This window comes from Lissotriton helveticus, chromosome 4_1, assembly GCF_964261635.1.
Source record: "Lissotriton helveticus chromosome 4_1, aLisHel1.1, whole genome shotgun sequence".
Lineage (NCBI taxonomy): Eukaryota > Metazoa > Chordata > Amphibia > Caudata > Salamandridae > Lissotriton > Lissotriton helveticus.
In genome coordinates, this window is record NC_136063.1 from 1,367,307,744 (window position 1) to 1,367,330,889 (window position 23,146).

The 23,146-nt window shown below is 43.3% G+C and overlaps 1 protein-coding gene across 1 annotated transcript in view; it reads left to right on the top strand.

The window, feature by feature from the left end:
• Window positions 1-23,146, top strand: part of GMPR (guanosine monophosphate reductase) — a 429,723-nt gene that overhangs the window by 277,233 nt on the left and 129,344 nt on the right. Inside the window, exon 5 of the mRNA XM_078687924.1 lies at window positions 12,958-13,039. Within this exon, the coding sequence (XP_078544050.1) occupies window positions 12,958-13,039 (82 nt within the window). The remainder of the gene's footprint in view (window positions 1-12,957; window positions 13,040-23,146) is intronic.

The window sequence follows — 23,146 nt, forward strand, 5'->3', positions numbered from 1 at the left end:
CCCCACCTTGTAGAATTTGTGAAAAGGTGATACCCCACCGGTGCGTCAAAAACCGTGAAGCTCCAAGGGCGAATGGGGAATGCAAATATGCCCACCAATTTGTCCAGGTGCCTCCCGTGACTCCCGTGACTCCCTTCCTCACAGAATCAGGGCATCACAGTGCAAAGGTGGCATATGGTGTTTTATAAGACTGATTACATCAACAACCACCACTGCAGATTGGTAAGCATAATACAGAATGAAATATGCAAGTCATAGACCAACTTACAATTATGAACATTAACATTTATCCATACTTTAGGGGCAAGTACAGGAAGAAGAAATGTAGCCACTTCCAACCACTTTAGCTTAAATAATATGTCATCACAAGATATGCCCCAGACACAATACAAAATCAGTAAATGAGCTTGTGTAATTCACCGCCACTTACTAAACGTAAAACTGTAATACTTCGGAAGGCCTATCATTTCTACAGTCCCACACAGCAGCTGACACATTTTGGCCATACTAAAGATAAGTTCGAAACAAATGAAGACACTTAACAACATGAAGCCAAAAATATAAAAAAAATGATATAATCCTTTCTTTTCCACTTCCTCACTGTGGGAAGTGCGTTAACTTGATCCTGAACAACTGAAATGAATTAATGTAAATAATGTAAATTAAATACATTTAAAAAATGTCACTTTCTGTTTGTGAAAAATGAAAACATTGAATGTTCAAATATAGAAATCCAGTTGTTTAGTATAAAAAAGAATAACACTTCGAGATCATGGTACATTGTAATCTGCTAAAAGAAGCATCTAAAAATATCACAGAAAATACATAATATGAATAGATGAATTGTATCTGCTATAAAATGTAATAGCTCGCCACGGTGCAAGGATGACTCCGTTACCAGTAGAATTGTTTCTGTGCACGGAAAATGCCCATGCTCCACCCATGGAACACAAGGCGCTGCGTTCCTTCACCTTTCTTTACTAACAGCCTGATTCATCAAGCTGATTTGCGCTCGCAAAGGGCCAGATTCTGAGAATCTGGCCCTTTGCGAGTGCGATTTTTGCATTTGGTATTCATCATCCCAAATGCAAAAATCACTATTAGCGAATTCGCATATTTGCGAGGAATTGGATTTGAGGAATCTCTAATAGAGATTCCTTAAATGCAATTCATCAACCAAATAGAAATAGCGAAATCGCAATATTTGGTCTCAATTTACCACCAGGTCTGACTTGGTGGTAAATTGCGTAAATAGTGTAAAAAGCACTTTAGTGCATTTTTTTCTTTTGCATGTTACACACACACATGTCCTTTGGACATGTGTGTGCGCAACACCTGTTCAAATGTGCATTTTAGGGGTGCTACAGGGTGTCCTTTGGACACCCCTGGCACCCTTAAAATCGCTATCTGATTTGCGAGTAGCAAATTGCTACTCGCAAATAAGGGATACTCCCCATTCATTCCTATGGGCCTTTTGGCCCATAGGAATGAATGGGGAGTTATTTCCTTTTTTTGCGAGTAGCAAATTGATACTCGCAAATAGAGAACATGTAGGAATCGCTATTTATTTAGCAATTCCTACATGAATACCGTTTTGCGTGTCCTCAATAGCGAGTCGCTATGATTCGCTATTAGGGCCACGCAAAACGGCCCGTTGATGAATCAGGCTGTATGCCACGTAATCCGGCGCAAATCGCCCCGTGCGTGGCTTAGTAAACATTTACTAGCATTTTGTGTTGTGGCTGCACCACAAAAGTAGCACAACCATGACGAAACATGTTACTAAATATGGCCCTTGCAGATTCATTTTCTCTGCTTTCTCCTCTTGCCACTGTTTTCCTATCTTTCTCTTCCTCCTTGTTTCTGCCTTTTCTACCTTTCTCTCTCTTACTCTGAGCCGAAGTATGATCATGATAAATACATTCTGACACTAAAAATGAGTGTTTGTGCACGCCAGGTCATTCACCTCTCCGAATTGTGCACTGAAAAAAGATATCATTCGAAATGAATCCCATCAGAAGATATAGCAGGTTTTATTTAAATATCCACTGGGTGGCGGTAGAGCTCTAAAATATTGTTTTGGCCTTTAGAACCGGAGCAGAGATAAACCGTCCAGTGCAGGCATGCAGAGTGGTGGCGTGTGATTAATCCCTAATGTGCCCTTCTTCAAGGGTGTACTCAGACATGCAGTAGAACAGATGGATGGAGTCCGCATTGCTTGATTCGCAACTAGAGGCGCTGATTACAATGTCTTGACGCCTGCTTCTTGTATTTTCATGCATCGTAAGTACTGAGTCCTTAGTCCTGCCTCATAGCTAAATCTTTCATCCGAACATTTACAGTGGCGGCTTTTCCGCTATGGCGGAGGAGCGTCGCCCCACTCCTTTTAAGCAGTGCGAAGTAGAAACATATAATGATAACTTTGAGTTATTATCATTTTATGCTTGTGCTCCTTTGCGGGCGGGTGGGCGTGACTGCTCTGATCTCTGTTCAGGGCACGGGGAGGAGTGGTTTGTCCACTCCTGTCCACATGACTGTATGGCTGGTCCTGGCGGCTGCCTAAACCAGTCATGCGCACTTTCCCTGGTCTCCATGCAGGCTGCATTACAGGCTGAATGGAGAACATACCCAGGCCCCAATTCCCTGGCTGAGCGTTGAACCACGATGCTCAGACCAATCACAACGCTGCATTGCAGCATTGTGATTGGTCAGGGGAGCTTGAATGCTTACCTGGCTGTGCTTCCTGTTGTCTGAGTTCAATGAGGAGAGCAGGGACAGAGACGTGGGACATAGCTGCAAAGTAAGTTTTTTTTTATATATTGCGCATCACGTGACCACCCCCCCCACCCCCCGTGCCTGCCCCTAACCTGCCTCCCGCAAGCCCAAAAAAATTGATATGCTTTTAAGTAAATGTATATTTCACAAAATATTTAAAATATTGCTGGAAACAATAATGGTGAGTATAGGAGAGGCAATAAAGCTGTAGGTTTTTTTTTCCGGTAACAAATACCATATGTTGACATTCAAAACTGGTGGTGGAGAAGCAGATGTGGAGGAGCAGAGGCCACTAGAAATAGACAAAATACTTTGCTGTCCATTTCCATAACTGCTTTGCCCTCCCCTGTCCCATTTCTGCACATGACCGGTGAGCTGGAGCACAGAGGCCTCCAGATCTTCCTCCAAGAACAGGGAACACCATGACTGGTGCTTTTCGTGGGATAATCATGCATGCTTTGTTTAAATGATGGAATGAGTGACTATAGTAGTACTTGTAGGGGGCATGCATTTAGCTAGGCTGTATTTCACTCACTGTTTATTTAAGGGGTAGTTTTATGTATGTATCTTCTGCGCCACCCCCCCTATTTGCTTCCCCCACATTACACTCTGCTGTATTCAGTGCCGAATCCAGGCTGGCCCAGATTACTTTTGCTGAATTTGTCCATGTGTACTTTGCCAGCACTGGGAACCTTTAGCAGCGTGCACACAGTTTCTGCTTTACGTTTGGTGCCAGTGCTTAATTTGTAAAATAATAAGTGCAAGGGTTCTGACCAGGAGCCACTGCAGCTTGTACCACCGATCACCCCTGGAATCGCTGCCAAAACAACTAGTAACAATCTCTCTCGCCTGCAAGTGCGACAGTTCCTATTAATCCAGGTCCCCAGAGCGAAAGGAATGGCTCGAGACTCAGGAATTAGCACTTTTTAATGTATATTTATTTAATAAATAACTGTTTCTCTGCTCATCTCTAAATTAGGTGAGCAGCGCCACCATGTGACATACTGTCATAAGTGTGGTGTTGACAAGTGCTGGTGCCGAGCACCGGAAACCAATAAAGTGCCAGTGCTGAGCACCGGAAACTTCAGGCTCAAATTAAGCACTGTTTGGAGCATCAACCTGCAGGCAGAAAGGAGGCTATCTAATTTTTACTTCCGGCACAGTACAAAACAAAGGTCTGATTTAAAGGGACATCATCCCTCCTTTAGTTCAATCTTCATTCTAACTGTGATCTATCTGGAACCTAACACCTTGGCCCAATTTACAAAATTTTGTGTTGGGGTTGTGTTAGAAAAGCGATACAAACCAATGCAAAATGCATTTTTAGTTTAAATTTACTTTCTGAAAAGTTTCCTGAAGGTAACCCAAAACAGCACAAAGCACTGCTTTGCATTGCTTTGCGTTGGGGGCGTTCCATGGGTGGTACATGGTCGTCGCCATGCAGCCACCAATGGTTTTTGATGCAAAACCGTATCTACAAACAATAGTAGACAAGATTTTGCGCCAAAAATAATGCCACTTTGAAGCAGGTGTTAAAAGGAGAAATGCTTTTATTTCTTCTAACATTTCCCACTTTGCATGTGTGATGCATTGTACAGCACACATCTGAAGTAAGAAAAGTTTCAAAGTTTATCTAGGCATATTATTTTGTACTGGAAGGGTAATCTTCCAGTCCAAAACCTGTGCTAGGCATCATACATACTCCCTAGCACTATGATGCAAAGGTGCGTGTGTAGGTTTTTGTGTGTGTCTGTGTGGCGCTATGCATCGGTGCTGTGGAGAAAGCAGGACAGTGCCATATCTCAGTAGATATTGTGCTTTCCTGCGCTTTCCTGATCTATCACACAATGCAGAGCAGCAACTTTGGGTGCTGAGCTACACCCTATGACATCTTTTTAAAATGGGCCCTAGGTGCCAATGCAATGGGGGAAAACAAAGAACACAACTTGTGATCACTTCACAAGTACTAAAGAGAAACTATGATTTGGAGGTAGGTTTTTGATTTTGTGCAACTTGTCTACATAAGTGAAATAAATGCACTGTAGGAATGTCTGATATATCTATCTGTTTGCATGAGTAATTACACAAGTGACAATATAAATGTAATTTTTTTATAGTGCTTCTCATCCCAATGTGGAGTGTCACAGTGCTCTACATAGTCAGAGGTAAAGTGCAAACATACATGGATGCATCCCTGCTTTAAATGGCACTCCTTTTGGTTTTATATTAAGACTCCACTTGAGTATTTTCAGTTTCATGTGTTATTTTATTTCTTCAACGTTTTCATCAGATATTGTTATCATATCATCAGTAGTGGCATGTATTTGTATTCTTTATAAAAATCCATCAATTTAACTGTGATGCTCCAATGCATTTCGGGCTCCCTAGCCCTTTTTCGAGGAGCTATTGATGGGTTTCCGGCGTTTAAGAAACGTTGTATAAATTTAAACAGCGAGGGTATCGCTGTGTTAGAATATATTCATCCGTGAGTTCGTGAGTAACACGCCATTCGGTGGCTTCGTAGCTCAGTGCTCTACATAACACACACACACACACACTAACACACACACACACACACACACACACACACACACACACACACACACACACACACACACACACACACACACACACACACACACACACACACACACACACACACACACACACACACACACACACACACACACACACACACACACACACACACACACACACACACACACACACACACACACACACACACACACACACACACACACACACACACACACACACACACACACACACACACACACACACACACACAGTCTCACACACATTATTTAGAGGCAATAATTCATCGAAGTGTGTAAATCAATGCATAGAATATGTAAAGTAAGTCAAGGTGCACAAGGCATTCTGCAGCAGATATAGAAAGAGCAATATGCCGCTAGGAATTGCTTTTGTGCAGGAAGGTGTTCACCATAGAGCAAGAATTCCTGCATTGGCGCTAGGCAGCAAACAGTGCACCAGCAAATGGAGGGCCAGGAATGCTCCATATCTTTGTAAATATGAAGCATTTCTGCTCTTTTCCATTCATGCAATGCAGCGCAGCAAGTTCCCTTGCAGCCCTGCATTAATGTGCCCCTAAATGTATACGTTGACTGACAGAGTCTGCTTTTAATGCCCCTTTTTTTCCATTTCGATCACTGACTCTAACCAAACATATACGTAGACATTTGGGGCAGATTTATCAAAGTGTTGCATTGCCCTTGTGTCACCCAAGCTAGCGCAAGGGCAGCGAAACACTAAAGTTAGATTTACCAAGTCACGTGAGGCCACCTTGCATGGTCCTTCAGCGCTTGGTAAATCTGGAGTAACACAAGGCAGCGCAAGTCGCTGCCTTGCATTGCTCTGCCACAGGGAGACGTTCCATAGGTGGAGCCTGCGTGTGCCCATGCATCCACCCATGGAATTTGGTGCGTTCCCAGATTAGACCTAGGAAGGCGTCAAAATGCTTCGCCTTCTCTGGGGAGGTGTAACAAGGAGAAATATCTTTATTTCTCCTCATTTTTTCTTCTTTCTAAGTGTGCTGCATTCTGCAGCACAGAAAGACAGAGGAACAAGCTAAGGATTGTTTTTGTGAAGGAAGGCACACTTGCACCATGACACAAGAGTGCCTGTGTTGGCGCAAGGCAGCCAAAAGTTCCCCAGCGCAAGGAGAGGACATGTAAAATATGGTGCATTACTGCCCTCTCCCTTTCACGCAGCACAGCGCAGCACAATGTCTTGATGTCTTGCTGCCTTGCGTGAAATATTGATAAATCTGCCACTTATTAAGGTAGGAGAGTTGAATGTGTTTGAAGACATTTTTTAAATATTACCCGGTGTTATTTGTACTCTCTTATCCTGAATAAATTGTCTTGTGAGTTAGGCTATAAACGCTACCCTTCTGCAAGATTGTAAGGCTTCTAAATGCTGAAGGAACCTGGCTCTTTATATTGTATAAAATAAAGAGGTGTGCTGTGTAAAGAGTCCAGGCATCCCTCATGACTGGACAGGGGCTTGCTCTAACAATCTCAAGGTGCTCTAGCTAAGGTAGTGTAGTCGAGCAGCATTAGGCTTATCAGAGAGGAGTGTTATACCATTTTTTTTAACACACTGAGTTAATAAATGAGGCACATGCTCAAAAAGGAGATCCACAATAATTTAGAAAAATACCAGGTATTTCTATATTCATTTAGAACCCAAGAACTTCCTAATCAGGTAATTAATTTTCTGTAATAGACTTTTTACAGTTTTGGCAATGTTAACCGACAGTGCGTTTTTACTCACAATGCTTTCCTGTGGGAGAAAGAACATTCATGGCATACATATACTTGAAATACTTTTCCGTGGGACCCCTTTCGGTCGTTAAGGTGGTAGAGGGACAAGGTCCAAAGTTCCACTAGCAGATTGCTGGACAGGTTGGTAGCCTTGCCAGCTACTTGGTAGAAAGAAGGGAGGACACTTGAAAATAGTTGCAAAGAGGAACTTAGGGACAAAACCAGGATCTCCCAATGGGGTTACCAGATCATGAGGGTCCTGGGAGCATGGGAGAGCTGTTGATCCTTAGGCCCCGGCCGGGTAGCTCGGGTGAAGGGGTTATTGTAATTGGCTGCCACTCGTGCGAGAAGGCTCTCAATGTCTTCGGTCAGGGCCAGCAAGGGGGACAAAAACATTGTAGCTGGGTCACTCTTAGTGCTGGTCTCTGCGGTGCTGATATCCCTCATTGGCTGTCCGTTTATGATGTCATAGGAGTCCGAACTGGACTTTCAACAACCTTTGCTTGCAGCAATGGTCTGGTACCCCAGGTTTTGGTGCAGAAGAGCTCGTGGAGGTCTTGGCCTCTTCAGGCTTGGCAGGAAGATGGATCTGACCTCCATGAGTGTGCGCAACATTTCCTGGGGGGCTACTTCTCGATGGACTCAGTGGACAACAGCTTCTTTAAACCAAGCATCACAGTTGGTGTCTGCAGGGTGCGGACTAGTAGCTCATCTACTCCAAGGGAGATGGTGGCTGCTTGGCGAAGCGCTGACAACCCTTCAGGGCTTGTGGAGGATGCACAGCTACAGAACGAGTTGGGTCTTTGCAATTGTCGAGGTTCTGTGTGGCAGGCAGAATTTGGGGCCAAAAGTCTGCAGTCGTTTTCTGTTCTTGCAGGTATCGGCTCTTCAGTTTCCTCTTCTTCTTTGTAGTCAGTGGAACATGAGGTTCTGGATTCAGGGAGACCTCTAAATTCTAAATTTAGGGGTGTTAGGGGAGCGGAGTAGTAGTAGCTAATGGGATACCTATCCTTGGGGTCACTACACCCCCTATATTACCACTTCCTCTGGTAACTGGGCATAACCCTGTTCCAGTTTCCTAAATTCTGCCATTATTCTGCTTTTACCAAGATGGTGGAAGTTTCCTATAGGGGGACATTCCAGGCAGCTTACCTTAGGGGTATGACTGACCTGGGTGTGCTCCACGCCTACTTCGTATACTAATTTCCCGGTTGTCTTGGTGCCAAATGTGCCTCCGGCAGGAGGTGGCATCTCCCAAGTCTGGGGGATGTCAGGGTGGGTATATCAAAGGCCTTGGTATGCTGATTGCTAGCCATCCTCTTTAGTGGACGTGTAAACACCTCCTGCCAGAGCATGCATTGTTCCTGTCCTCTGAGAGCGGGGGTGTTAACCTCCTAGGGGGTCAGAAGCACATCTGTGGTGGCAGGTTGGACCGTAGCAGTCAGCCAGCACTCCAGTGGACTAGTAGGTTTCAGCGGGTACCTCTAAGGTACCCTCTGGGTGCATGTATTTATAAATCCATCACTGGAATCAGTGTTGGTTTATTAATATAACAGTGAAGCCATCATGTAGCTAGGGAACTTGTATTCACCTGTGCCCGGTACATATCCTTAAGATGGCTTCCCTGCTGACTTGCAATGACTATGAATCGACTTACACATTACAGGGGCATATTTTCTCATGCGGGTGTGTCCACACGTGTAATATAATGCACCCTGCGTAAGGACTGTACCGCCTGCTGTAGGGGTGACTTACATACATTGCATGCAATGTCTGCAGGAAGTGTGCCATGCCGTGTTTCCACTTTTGTCTGCACCATGTCATGCAGCCTGCAGTGGCATTTTGCACACATGTGGTGAGGGGTCCCTAGAGTGGCAAAATAAATGCTGCAGCCCTAAGGGACCTTCTTTAGTACCCTGACCCTAGGCATCAGGGGTACCATCTATTAGGAACTTACAGGGTTGCTAAAGGTATTGCCAATTGGGAAACAATTTTACAGATTTAGGGAAAGAGAACTGCCACTGCGGATCTAGATAGAGGAAATCCAGTGCACTTATGTCAAAATTGCATCAAATACAAGGCAAAATGTGTGGGTGACCATGTCAAAAAGCGTCCCTTTCCTACACTTACTAAAAGCTAAATGTATATTCAAGCAAAGGCTCTGTGCCACCAGTTTTAAGTAACACACTTTGCATGTAGCAGTAGGCAGTAGCCTACATGTTTTCCTTTTAGGATTCTTGTGTTAATTTTGACCAATCTTCCCACCTCCCCATAATTCCAACCCCTCAAAAAATAGACAAGAGCTCTCTCCTCAAATCTATCTATACTAATATAATAAAGAGAGAGCCCAAACCTTTGAGGCGGGTAATCTCAGGAACCACAGCACCAATCACAACACCCAATACAGCGTTGGAAAGGGCAGTTGCAGCAGACGGACATAGGCTATGCAGACGCCCACCATATACATTTAAAAGGTAAAAGAACCATGGCAGCAAAGTAGTCCCTTGTGGGCGTGTCTGCGTTGTGCTGTGAGAGTGTGCTGGGGGCATGACAAACGCTGGGGGCGTGTGGTACGTTCCGCCCGTCATGCCATGTCTCATATCGTGTGCTAATCCCACCCTGCTCCCTTTAAATACCCCTGCACCCCATAATCATAACCCATCCTTACTCCTTAAAATACCCCAACACCCTTAAACACTAACCCATCTTAACCCTATAAATATACCCTGTACCCCAAAACCCAAACCTATCCCTAAACCCTAAAAATACCCCTGTACCCAAAAACCCAAACCTAGCCCTGAACCCTATAAATACCCCTGTACCTCAAAACCCAAACCTACCCCTGAACCCTAAAAATACCCCTGTACCCCAAAACCCAAACCTAGCCCTGAACCCTAAAAATACCACTGTACCCCAAAACCACCCCTGAACCCTAAAATACCCCTGTACCCCAAAACCCAAACCTAGCCCTGAACCCATTAAAATACCACTGTACCCCAAAACCCAAACCTACGCCTGAACCCTAAAAATACCCTGTACCCCAAAACCCAAACCCTAGCCCTGAACCCTAAAAATAACCCTGTATCCCAAAACCCAAACCTACCCCTGAACCCTAAAATACCCTTGTACCCCACAACCCAAACCTAGGCCTGAACCCTAAAATACCCCTGTACCCCAAAACCCAAACCTAGCCCTGAACCCTTAAAATACCCCTGTACCCCAAAACCCAAACCTACCCCTGAACCCTAAAAATACCCCTATACCCCAAAACCCAAACCTAGCCCTGAACCCTAAAAATACCCATGTACCCCCAAAACCCATACCTATCCCTAAACCCTAAAACTACCCCTGTACCCCATAACCCTTAAAATACCCAAACACCCCAAAACATATACCTCAGTATCCCAAAACATATACCCCTATACCCATACTTACCTTATAGAAACATTTAAAAAAAACATGCTTTTACCATTCATGCATTTACAATGAATTTCGTTGTAAATGTATGCGTGGTAAAAGCATATAAAATGTAATGCCATGCGTTATAATGGCATTGCGGAGTCATGGTACTTTCGTAATAAAAGTATGCGGAGTGATGGTATGCAGAAAGAAAGTTGTGGAATAATGGGTGTTTACCCTCCCCCGGTAAGTACATTGGTGGCACGGAGGCCCACATCTCCAGCAACATACTCATATTTTTTCACCACCCATTTGAAAAATGAACAGGTCTCTCTCATTGATGGCCAGCACCGACGTACACTTTTAGACACACCTCCCGCCATAAGTTCTAGAATTGCGAACTTTAGAGCTGGGGAGCTACGTTCGAATCTCGGCATCAGCTCAACATCCTGTGATTCCAGGCAAATCGCTTTGTCTCCCCGTGCCTACCACAAATGAATGTGTTCTTCCTTAATGTAAATTGTGCTCATGCCATGTTGTCGAGTTCACGCTATATAATATTGCAAGGAAAACTAAAGTAGGGAAACTCGAGTTCACACACTACTGAACGCGCATTCTTAAGTGCATCTGCAGTGCACTGTGAATCGGAGCAATTCACATGCTATCAAAACGAAATCCTACAAAACAATATAGTACTGGCCGGCAGCAAGTCATACCCGGACAACGTCGGGACGGGCTGCTGTTAGATGCAGTGACTGTTTCATGTGTTGCCCTAAAGTGTCTGCATCCTTCCATACTTTTACCCACTCATTTTCTCTTTCACTCACCCTTTCATTCAGCCATCCACCCATGCACTCACCTTTTAAAGCATTTACCAATGCACTTACCCTTTTATCCACCCACCCACTCACTCGCTCTTTAATTATCCTTAAAGTCGGTCACTCCCTCATCCTTCTGTTCATTCATTCACTCATTCATCCATCCAAATGTTGACTCTTTCTCACATAGATCACCACATCTATTCTCACAAACACCAACCAGCAAATAAGTAAAGAAGCGCTGCCACTTATAAAATACCCAGACCTATTGCCTTTGCAAAAATATTGAGGTAGACAAAAGCACCCTCCTTGATTCTGGGTTCCAAGTATCATGGATGACAGTGGCAGCTAGTCCTGGTTGTTTACCCAACTGCACTATGCATGCTGAGAGGTTTATGAGCAATCACACTTGACTGCTTCATTTGCAGTCTTGGTAATGGGACCTGACTAGTCATGACATATCGTTTCTGGACCAGCATGCACCAGGCATCCTCCAGTGTCCTTTGCAGGCAAGCCTGCGTGACCTGTCACCACAGAGTACAGATTTGTATGAGTTTCCTGGAGGATACTTACACAGATGCTGTGTGCAAACTCCAGAGCACAGTAGGTTGAGTGCACACAAACAGGGAGGTCTGCCACACTTAGATTTCTACTACAGAGTGGTGATTGATTGCTGCACTAAAATGGAGCTATCCAAGTTATATGGGTATTGTGGACCTTTGCCTGGAAGCAGCACCTTCCTCATCCCTCTGCATGCACTCCCAGTTGAAGAGGCACGACTGGGCCAGACCTGAGGTGGGCGTCCCCGAGAACGAAAGGATCCTGAGCACACTCCTTGCAGTCCACATCAGTGCATACGCTCCTTAATACAAATGAGTGCAAAGTAGTGCATTACACTACTTTGTGTTACTATTAGGCAACTTCCTAATGGAAAACATGTTTTGCACTGGAAAGTAAATCCAAAATCAACACTTTGTGCTGGTTTGCAACCCTTTTTATGCCCCGGTTTAAAGTTTGGCTTGATCTGCCTTATGTGTTGACTGCCTCAAGGCAGGGCTGGTGCTTCCATAAGGCAAGGCTAAGTAGCATGTTTTGGTGCTACTGTTAGGTGACGCCAAATTAAAAGAAAAAAAAAACGTGGTTTTTTTATTATTAGGGGGAGTGTGCCCTCAAGAAGCAAAGTGCTACTTTGCCCGAGCCACTGAAAATCCTTGCACTATTTCTTTCTCCAGACCTATTGTGCTTTCTGTCGAATTGGCTGGTACTTGGTGTTAGCCTCTTGTAGCCATGATCAACTAAAATCTTAAAAGCTCTCAATAGTTGCTTATTTGTTAAACATTTGCACCAGGCTTTTAATTGATATTTACTCCCATCCTTCCTAGCCTTCCATTGAGCTCGGGACTCAAGCAGTGAGAGTGTGATTTCATAGTATGTCTCAGATTGCTCATGTGCAGTCAGTAGGAAGCCATTTTGCTATATTGGGTAAAGAAGTGAATAAATATGTTCTGTTTATTTTAATAAATGGTAAATAGATCTGTTCAGCTTACGAAAATGTCTGCTATCATGTAATTGCAAACGTTTGTTGTCCTTCACAACTATAGTTTTGTGAAATGCATGCCTTTATCCTTATTTATTTCAAGCCTTTATCATCCTCTCAGGCAGGTAATGTGGTGACTGGAGAGATGGTAGAAGAACTGATTCTTGCCGGAGCAGACATCATTAAAGTGGGCATTGGACCAGGTAAATCTAAGATGCAGCTATGGTCACTATTAACCTACTGTATAAGCGTTCATGCATTCTACAGGCTATGCTACTTACAGAGGTACACTATGGTAAAATTGAGCAAATCTATTTTGTACTGTGTTTGTTGGATGCCAAATATAGGATGTAACCAATTGGAAAAGTCTGAGCACTGAGGAAAACAAGAAATTGAGAAATAATAAATAATGGATAAATAATGATTAAATAATGGAGACAATAATCTGAACAACAAGCTGTGCTCACAGAAAAAGAAGAAGTCACACTTGATCAAGTACTAACCAAAAACTGGAGGAGAGAATTCAGTAAGTTGCATCACAGTAAGAAGGAGTATTAACCAGTCAAGATCCTGAAGAGGACCCAAAAGCAATGAGAGTTTTGAAAAGCGTCCACAACTGTCTCTGGGGAGCTTTTAGCATTTGACGCAGAGAAAAAAATTTAGTGATAATTCTATTAGATCTTTCAGCTGCGTTTGATACCATCTCTCATGATATTCTGCTACAATGACTTAATCTTTGTGGAATTTCCCACTGGGCGCTGGCCTGGGTTAAATCCTTCCACTCAGACCACTGACAGATAGTTATGTTAGAAACCTTTTTTCCTCCGAAAAACCTGTCACATCAGGGGTACCACAGGGCTCTGCACTCAGCACAGCATTGTTTATCATCCATATGGCCCCTTTGATTTCGCTGATCACTTTTTTTGGTATTGAATCCACATCTTATGCTGACCACACTCAGTTAGTTTTCATTGGATACAGGTTCTATTGGTTCCGAGACCAATTTTAAAAACTGCTTAACAGAAGCCATTCGATGAATGCACACCAACCATCTTAAATGCAACACCAATAAAACTGAGATTATGCTTCTCGAGAAGTCAAACTCTTTCGGCCCGGCCCTATGGTGTAACACCTCCACCACCTCCTTTGGTCGAGGTCGTGCAGAACCTCAGTATAACATTTGACGCCTCTCTGTTGTTTCGCCCACGAGCTATAACTGTAGTTGGAACATGTTTAAGCCTTATAAAAGCACTGATATTGTTTTTTTTAATATCTTCCTTTATCAGAGATAAAATCTGTAGCTTTTTCTTTGATAACATCTAGATTGAAATATTGTAATAGTCTGTATGCAGATACTTCAAAATAAACCCTTCAGAAACTTCAGGTGTTGCAACAGTCTGTGACCAGATTTATAATTAAACTACCTCGCTGCTACTCTGCATCAGCAGCCCTGTAAGTATTACATTGGTTGCCAGTGCATAAAGACAGTTCTTTTTTTCATTATTTTACTCATCTTCAGAGCCTTTAGAGGACTGGGGCCAAAATGCTTCATTTCTATAGTCACCCACTACACTAGACGTACAAGTCGGCCTCTTAGGTCCTAGCAAGCCAACCTGCTTAAAGCCTACATGAACAGACTCATACATCGAAGCAGTAAATCTTTCAGCTTCCTGGGTGCAAGGTCCTGGAACTTAGGGAGTTGAGATTCATCAAATATGAAAGGCCCTTCATACAACAAATTAAGATATGGCTTTTTGGCATCTCTGATATTTTGTGCTACTCACCCAACTTTTGATGCATTGTTTCCCCAAGATTGACCAACTGAATGTAGGCAACCCTACAATGGATATTGTTTGCCTACTCAAATAGAGTGTATTGTTAACACACCAAGGGATGATTTGAACAGGATTTTCAGTTCTTGAACAAAAATAAGAGACTAACAATAGAAACTTCAGCACTTTGCAAGTTACAAGACTGTTTTGAATGTAATGTTTTTCTGTTATATCTATGAATTATTGAATACACTTGGTTCACCCAGTTTGGAATTACCATGTTTTTATATGATTTTGTGAAAGTTCAGTTTTTTAGTAAAGGGCTCCAAATAATGTGTCTTATACTTTAATGTTGTCTGAATTATAGTTCTAAGTGTTTGTGAAATGCACTCAAATATTATACTGTTCTAAATCAAAAAAGGTCAAGTTAATGAAATTACTTTATCTTACAGTAAAGAAGTGTTGACTAAATAATTATCAACTTGGGTAACCTGTAAGAATACAAAATATAGAAAAGTGACATTGTTTCCAATGGGTGTTATTATTTAAATCTCTAAAGAAAAAAAAAGGTTGTTAATTAAATTACTTGAATTTACAATAAAGAAGTATTGACTAAATAATTATCAGCCTGAGTAAACTGTACGAATGCAAAATATTAGAAATGTGATATTTTTTCCAGTGAGTTTTATTACTTAAAGCTTTTACACTCAGGCAAAAGGTGGGGCGATTTAGCATTTTCTCTGTGATGTAAGAAGGGACAGTAAAAAGAATTTTGGGGAATATGTAATTCATTACTGATTTGCTTGAATTTTACATCTGTAAAGTCCATTAATGAATACTGAAAATCCAGCTGTGCGGCAGAGTACCTAAATTCGTCAATTTAGAAATGCTGTAGCAAATGCAGGAACTGCATATTCAGGAAAGTCTCCTGGCCAGCCAATCAGGAGCAATAAGAAATGCTACCAAGTGCATAATTTGTACAATAAATACCGAGTCCACTGCAGCATGCAGCCCACATTGCCCCTGCCATGCTGCCAATGACAGTAACAACACAACTAATAACCATCACTGTTGTACTGGAAAAATATCGAGACAGGGCAGACTTACCGATAGGACAATAACATTACCAAATAACCAGTCAGATGGCAGTGAAGAAATAGCAATCGTTTATTAACAAAGAAACTCTACGCAGAGGAGGCCCCTCGTCCACACCAAAATCAGTGCACCGAGAAGACTGACGATTTGCACATGAGACAAATCATTTATACCTTAGTTACATAGCATGAAATAACCATATTTGGCAACCTTCCAATAGGTACTGGATCTTAAGGAAGCACCATATATGGCACACAAAGCCTGCTCAGAAGTCTGTTTCTGCTATTATGGGGCAGGTCAGAAAGGGTAACTCCCTTTCGACTTGGTACATGGGAGTAACAGCCCGGCGCCTGGCAAGGATGTGCTTATCACCTCTGAAGCCAGATGCGACCTTCGGGCTTTGAGCAGAGAAAAACACAGTGAATTCAGCTGTCCTGTAACTCAACTAATTGGGACTCACTCGGTAACATGAAAAGCAATACGTGATCACTACCCAGGCCCGAGTCGACAAATACAAAATGACGTTAGTGTGGCTTCTCTAAATAAGGTGTAACTTGAACTATAATAAGAACCAAAAGCTACTCTTCGTTATTAACACTAAATGGTACATAACTATGAATACATGTGCATGCAGCTACATCAAGCTAACACTGTCATGTTAGTAATGACAGAAACGGAATTTCGGTACCACAGAACCGCCCTTTTAGCGTGATGTAGCTAAATTAATCTTCAAAGATACCCTCATCTATCTGCATCATATCTTGAATTTCTTGTTGCATCATCTGAGACTTTTCCTTGTTCGAGGGAGGCGGTACCAAGGCAGAGGACACTTTCGTGACACAATAGGAACAACAGGCAGGCCCACAATGTATGCATAAGCAACATGTGAATAGAACACTCACTATACCTACTAATACCATTAATATCTTCCATCCCCAGGCTGACAGTAGGCCCCAAAAGCAAGAGGGACCAATTCCCTGTATCAGCATGTATTTCTGCTGCTAAACGGTGTAATTTCTGAATGGCCAAATGGACAGAGGGGGCGGAGTCAGGAATGTATACACAACAAGAGCTACCGATGACCTGACAAGCTCCTCCTCGATCTGCTAAGATAACATCTAGCACCATCCGATTCTGAATAGAAACGAGTCTCGTAGCCTGAAGCTCTACAGTCAAATTTGTTAATATACCAGCAGTGGTATTAATAACTCTTTCCACTACTCTAGACAACCGCCTCACCTCCTTTCTTGTCATTATGGGTCCCCAAATGGGAAACACTCCCTTTACTATATCCACGAAATGCTGTTCTGGGGTATCAGTTTGATCTACTTCTGACATATCCAATTCTCTGTTATCTCGTCTTATTAGTGATCCTTGCCCATCTAACCGATGATCCTTATGATAATTTGAGGGGGCTATATATACAGGGGGATACAGGAAGGATAGATAACAGCGGCCCATCCAAACCCGGGGAAGCCAAGTATAAGCGTTCTCTCCACAAACAAAATAAACATTCGGGGGTGTTATCAATGGTGGACTACTAAAGGTACGTAATCGATAGGTGTAATTGCACCGACTATCTCCTACCGGGATATGTCCTTTTCCTTGTAAACAAAAGGCTGAGGTGCTATTTAATATGGGCACAGGAATTGGTTTGTCATCTGTAACATTTTGATCCTGAAAGTGTTGAAAATACTGCGTAAAGTTAAATTCGGCAAAATCCAATATCTCTGTTTTCAACCTTGTAACATTCTCATATTCGCAAGGACCCCTCCCCATTATTTCCTTGTGGGTCAAAACCTTGGTGTACTTCTATATAAGTCAAAATCATCTTGTAATCCTTCTCGGTATATCGAGAAGTATCTACAGTGTAATGCAAATACATCATGCTCAACAATTTAAACCAGGCTTCACAACTTCCTAAGTAGGATAATGGCAATGAGATAAAGAGATCGTGTCGATGCATTACAGAGGGAAGCAGACCGCAAACCCAACAATTGGTCGTATTGGTAGCACTGTGAGTCTGATGCAAGATTTCTACGAACACATTCTTAGCATAAGTCTGACAATGTCTTTCTTTATGAGGGGCTAACGTAAAGAAATGGTGCTCTATTGGCAGGGTGGGAGTCCCTATCACTGAATGCATGGGGTGATGAAATTCTAAATATAAAAACACACTTATTATTACAATAAACAACATTGCAACTGTTAAAACGAAAGCAACCTTCACTCTGGTTGTCCATGATAAAAACATAGGTACATAAATGGGCATGTATCGGGGAGCAAGGGGACGCTCCTCCTCAGGAATAAATTGACCAAAAGGGTACATTCTAACTAGAGTCCAAACTATTCTAAAAAAAAAAACACGCCCCTATCTGACCCCCAAGGGGAGCTGTATGTGGATGGCTCTTGGTTTAAATTACCAGTATGAGTATGTCATCAATGAATCTGATGAACAAGAGTGAATTCGCTCTCCATTTGGGGTTCTTCAGTATGTGCTCCTCTTCGAAATGTGCCATGAAGGTGTTAGCGTATGAGGGCACCCCAGGATAGCCCATGGACGTCCCCATCCTTTGTAAATAATACTGGTCTTTCCACGCAAAATATCTGTGGTACAAAGAGAAATGTAACAATTCCAATAATAACACTCCTAGATCTTGGTCTATGGTTGAGTTTAACAGTATCCATTCCATGGCTTCCAATCCCTCCATGTGGGCAATTGAGGTATACAGTGCTACCACGTCAATGGTGCACAAAAGGGTATTTGTATTCACTAGGTGACTGATGGCTGATCATTTTTGTAAGCAGTCTGTCGTGTCCTTGATGTATGTGATCCACGATTGTACGAGCGGTATGCATATGGTGGTCCATGAAACGTCCAACTTGTTCGTGAATGGATCCACATCCTGCCACGATGGGGCGAAACGGAGGATTGGTGAGATGTTTATGGATCTTCGGGAGCATGTATATGTGTGGTATCTGAGGGTTGGTGGATGATAAGTATTTCTTGGTGTTAGCATTGATGAGTCCTGTGTCAAACGCCCTTGTGATAATAACGTCCCAAAGTGCGCCAAATTGTGAAGTAGGATAACAACACATGAGTTAATAAAGTTTTCAACTCATTGTTGGACCCTTTAAATGTCGAGCCACCACTCGCGCCGTATGTTTACACCGGAAGTCGAGTTGCGGATGATAGCGGGAGAGATTAACTTTGAGACGCAGACGGCTTAGGCAATTCTGTTGCCGTATTTTAGCTCATATACCATCATTCGCACAGTTGTAGTTTCAACTAATAACGTAACCGCGCATTTGACTCTTTTATAGCTATACGTAAGATCAGACGACACTGGCAGATCGCCCCTGTTCACAGACACGTATAGGTAAGATCATTGCATTTCAATATCAATGCTAGGCTATTTCACCTAGTATGTATATATCCCGATATATTACGCAATTTATACTTTAATTCACAGCCTTGATAACTGAATTGACTTTGTGAATCGAGTATCCACCATTAAACGTCCCTTAGTACATTGAGACTCAATGCACACGGAAGACCTGGTAAGCTCTTAAGCTTAGTTTCAACAGTTTTCCTTAACAACTGCTGAAACATGCTTCTAAGCAAATGTACTCCTTATGTTTTAGTCTCTTTAGGTACTCATTAATGTAGGACGCTGGTCATACTCCAACTGGCAACCATTGAGCAAGGTTTATCGTGAGTCACTTTATGGTTACTATTCTACATTCCCCTCACCTTCTCCATGGGTCGATCCATGATGTTTTGAAAACCTTATAGGTTTTGGGGACCCCTTCTCACCCTCGTATTAAGTGTAAGACGTTAACACTGTTTGGTGGTGCCTACTCTAGGCACATTAAGGAATTGTGTAACCTGTCATGATGTCACAAATTATGATTAGGAAATCAGATCCAAACGAAACAGTTTTCATTGCAGTGCCACTACTGTGGAGCCTGAAATTAAGAAGATTGAATTGAGTACAAGTTATCCCCTGATGAAGGGTTCTTAGAAACCCGAAATGCATTGGGCTCTTTTCATTTGTTTATTGAATAATTTGAATGTTTAAATTCATTTTTGTTTTACTGATTGAACTTGTTTTCAAAGCAGTATGAATAACATGTAACTCGAAATTTTCATGTGGAATTACAATTCTATGAACATGGTATGATTTTTGTTTCTGTGCAATATCTTTTTGATGAGCACGTTGTTCGAAAATTTGCACAAATTGATATAAGTTAACAGAAACCTCGGGGACTTAGGTTGAGTCCCCTGCAGTCCTGGTCTTTTCCAGGTCTCCACAGTGCTGGATTCAGAGTGGCACACCTTTTTATAGTAATATGGGGGGCAAAGAAAGTCAATTCATATCCAGTAAGACGTGCACTCGTAAGGTGCTGTGTCTTTGTTTTATTCAAAAGTGTGTCCGCAGCGTGCGGTACCATCACTGTGAGATCAGAATTTAGCACGAGTCCTTCCAACTGCCTAATGGCCACCGCCACTGCGGCAGTAGCCCTCAAACAGCTAGGAAGTGTTCTAGCGACATGATCCAATACGGCTGAAAAATAAGCACACGGTCTTTGCTTACCACCAAATCCTTGCGTTAACACTGAAAGCGAACAACCGTCCACCTCGTGCACGTAAAGTACAAAAGATTTTCGGTAATCAGGAGTTCCTAAAACAGGTGCAGAACAAAGAGCAGTTTTCAAAGAATGAAAAGCTTTCTGACACTCATCCGTCCAGGGTAAGGGTTCATGCACTTCTTTCATAATCAGATATAACAGTGGTTTAGTAAGAAGAGAAAAATTAGGAATCCACTGGCGACAGTGAGAGGTTATGTCAAGAAATGCACGAACATCTCGTTGAGTACGAGGAACAGGCATGTTAAAAATAGTAGACACACGTTCAGGAGTCAACTTCCTCCCCTCTTTCGACAGTAGATGACCAAGGTAGGTCACTTCCTGTTGACAATATTGAAATTTAGAAAGAGATACTTTATTTCCATGGGCTGCTAAATGGGACAGTAATTTAACCGTAGCTTCTTTGCAACCCTCCTTCGTATCAGATGCCACCAGCAGGTTGTCTACATACTGGAGAAGGACGTTTCCTGGGGGTAAAATAATTCATCCAAAAATACCTTCAAAGCCTGGCTACAAATACTAGGGCTTTCTGTATAGCCTTGAGGAGCACAGCAAAATCTAAAGCTGCGGCCTGATAACGAGAAGCCGAAAATATGTCTACTCTCAGGGTGTATAGGAATGCTGAAGAAAGCATTCTTTAAATCAATGACTGAGAAAAATTTAGCAGTGGGGGGAATCATAGTAAGTATCGTTGTGATATTGGAGACCACTGGATATTGTGGTACTACCACCTTATTAACCTCCCAGAGGTCAATTGCAAAGCGGTACGTATCAGCATAATCAGGACTGCTCCCTATAGGAGCCTTCTTCAAAATCGGTAATATGGGGCTGTTACATATGTTAGAAGCTGTCTCTTCCACCACGCCTTTTTCGATCAAGTCCTGAATTATTGACATTAATGCTTTTTCTCCTGCTGGGGAGATTTTATACTGTGGAATACGAGGCAACCGAGCATTGGGTTTTAACGTGATGGAAACCGGTGGAATATTCAATAAGCCTACATCAGTATCACCAGTTGCCCACAACGTACGAGGAATGGCCGCCAGTTCCGGAGGGAGCTGGTCGTTTTTCATGACGTTCTGTTTGGTACCTTGTTCTGGTGACTGTACTGTCAAATATACTCCGTCCGGAGAACAATAAATCTTAGCGTGCATCTTTTTTAACAAATCCAATCTACTGTAACTGGGCCTATCGTAAGTGAGAGTGGCTTCGAAATGGGGCTTATTACTGGAATACCAGAAAAACCAACTGAAACATTATTATGCCCGGACAGAGCAGCCCCTGGGACCAATGAATGGGCAATCGAACTAGTCATTGCACCCGTGTCCACTAAAAAAATTTCAGACACTCACATTATTTGTCCTTTACCGTAAGGCCCCTTTTGGTCCACGGGTACTGACACTTGGCCCCTTCTCTGTCCGTGGCTGTCCTATGCATAAAAATATCCATTTGATTCGTCCATTCCATAATTTTCATTGTGATACTGCTTTCCGTTGGTATTATCAAAATAATTCCCTCTAGACTCACCTCGTATCACTTCCCCTCTTTTCATGTCGCCTCGATCAACACCACCCCGCCCTCTTCCTTTACCTCTGCCTCTCATAGCTCCATTCTGTGCTAAAAGGAAAGGACACTGAGCGCGCCAGTGCCCTTCCTATTTACAATAAGCACACTGATTCTGGCCCAAAGCAACAGCTGGACCTCCTCCTCGTCCTGTCCCAGCCCCTCTTGAAACAAACCCCCTTACTCCTCCTTCATTTCTGCCACGTCCCTGGGCCACCTGTTGTAATAATATACGAGTTTTAAGATCCTTAGTCTTTTTATCAGACTTGTCTTTACTCTCATTTTTCCTATGCTCATAATATTGGGCCATACTCAATATAATTGAGGGAGTAGAGGTGGTCCAAGTACTTTCGGCAGCCTGGAGCCGTGCTGATATTTACGGTAATAAATTAGTCACAAATCGATTAACAAACAATCTTACCTTCTGGTGGGCCTCCTTCCTGCCCCGGGGTGCCCTGCCGCCGGTCGGCTGGACTTCATTTGCCTTGCTGCTGCCCCGACGGGGGTTGACGGCCGCCGCGGCCTCGCTGGACTTCTAAGATGGCGGCCGACCCTGAGTGTCTCAGCCGGGCCTGGACGAGCGCTGGAGGCCCGCCGCATGGCCCGGGTGCCGGATATTGTAAAGGTCTTCCTACACTTCGAGATATCCTGAATGCCCTGCACTCCTGGCGAACCTCTGTGGCTGCACCCATCTTCGCTCTGGAGGCGGAACCTCTCTTCGGGCCGTTGGGGCCCCCAACATCGGGTGTGGCCTCACCGTTGCAGGGTGCGGCTGGAATTATCCTAGGAACTGTGGCCCCGGCGACAGCCGCGTCTGTGGGTGTGCGGAGTTCTGAGGCCCTTCATCGTCCTGTGCTGTCTCCTTTGCCGCTGGTCCGGGGGCCGGTTTCAATCTGGCCTGGCTTCGATGACTCTTCCTGCTCCTTCTCGCCTCGACTGACCGACCGTGGCTCCTGTACAGACCCAGCTGGGTCGGCCTCTCTTGAACTGTCCCTGGAACTGTGCCTGCGATGTGCGCGATGTACTGTGACTTTCCTGGATCTTCCGTGTTTTCTTCCACGTTTCTTCTCCGGACTGCCGCCAGATCTCCCTGTTCTATGCCTTCGGTTCTTCGCTGTCTGGTTCTTGTTGGATCGGACGGCTACAACTTTGGACAAACAAGGACAGGGCTGATACGAATTTGCCTTTGTATGCGGCAGTCTTGTATTGGTTTGATGATCGGCATGTACT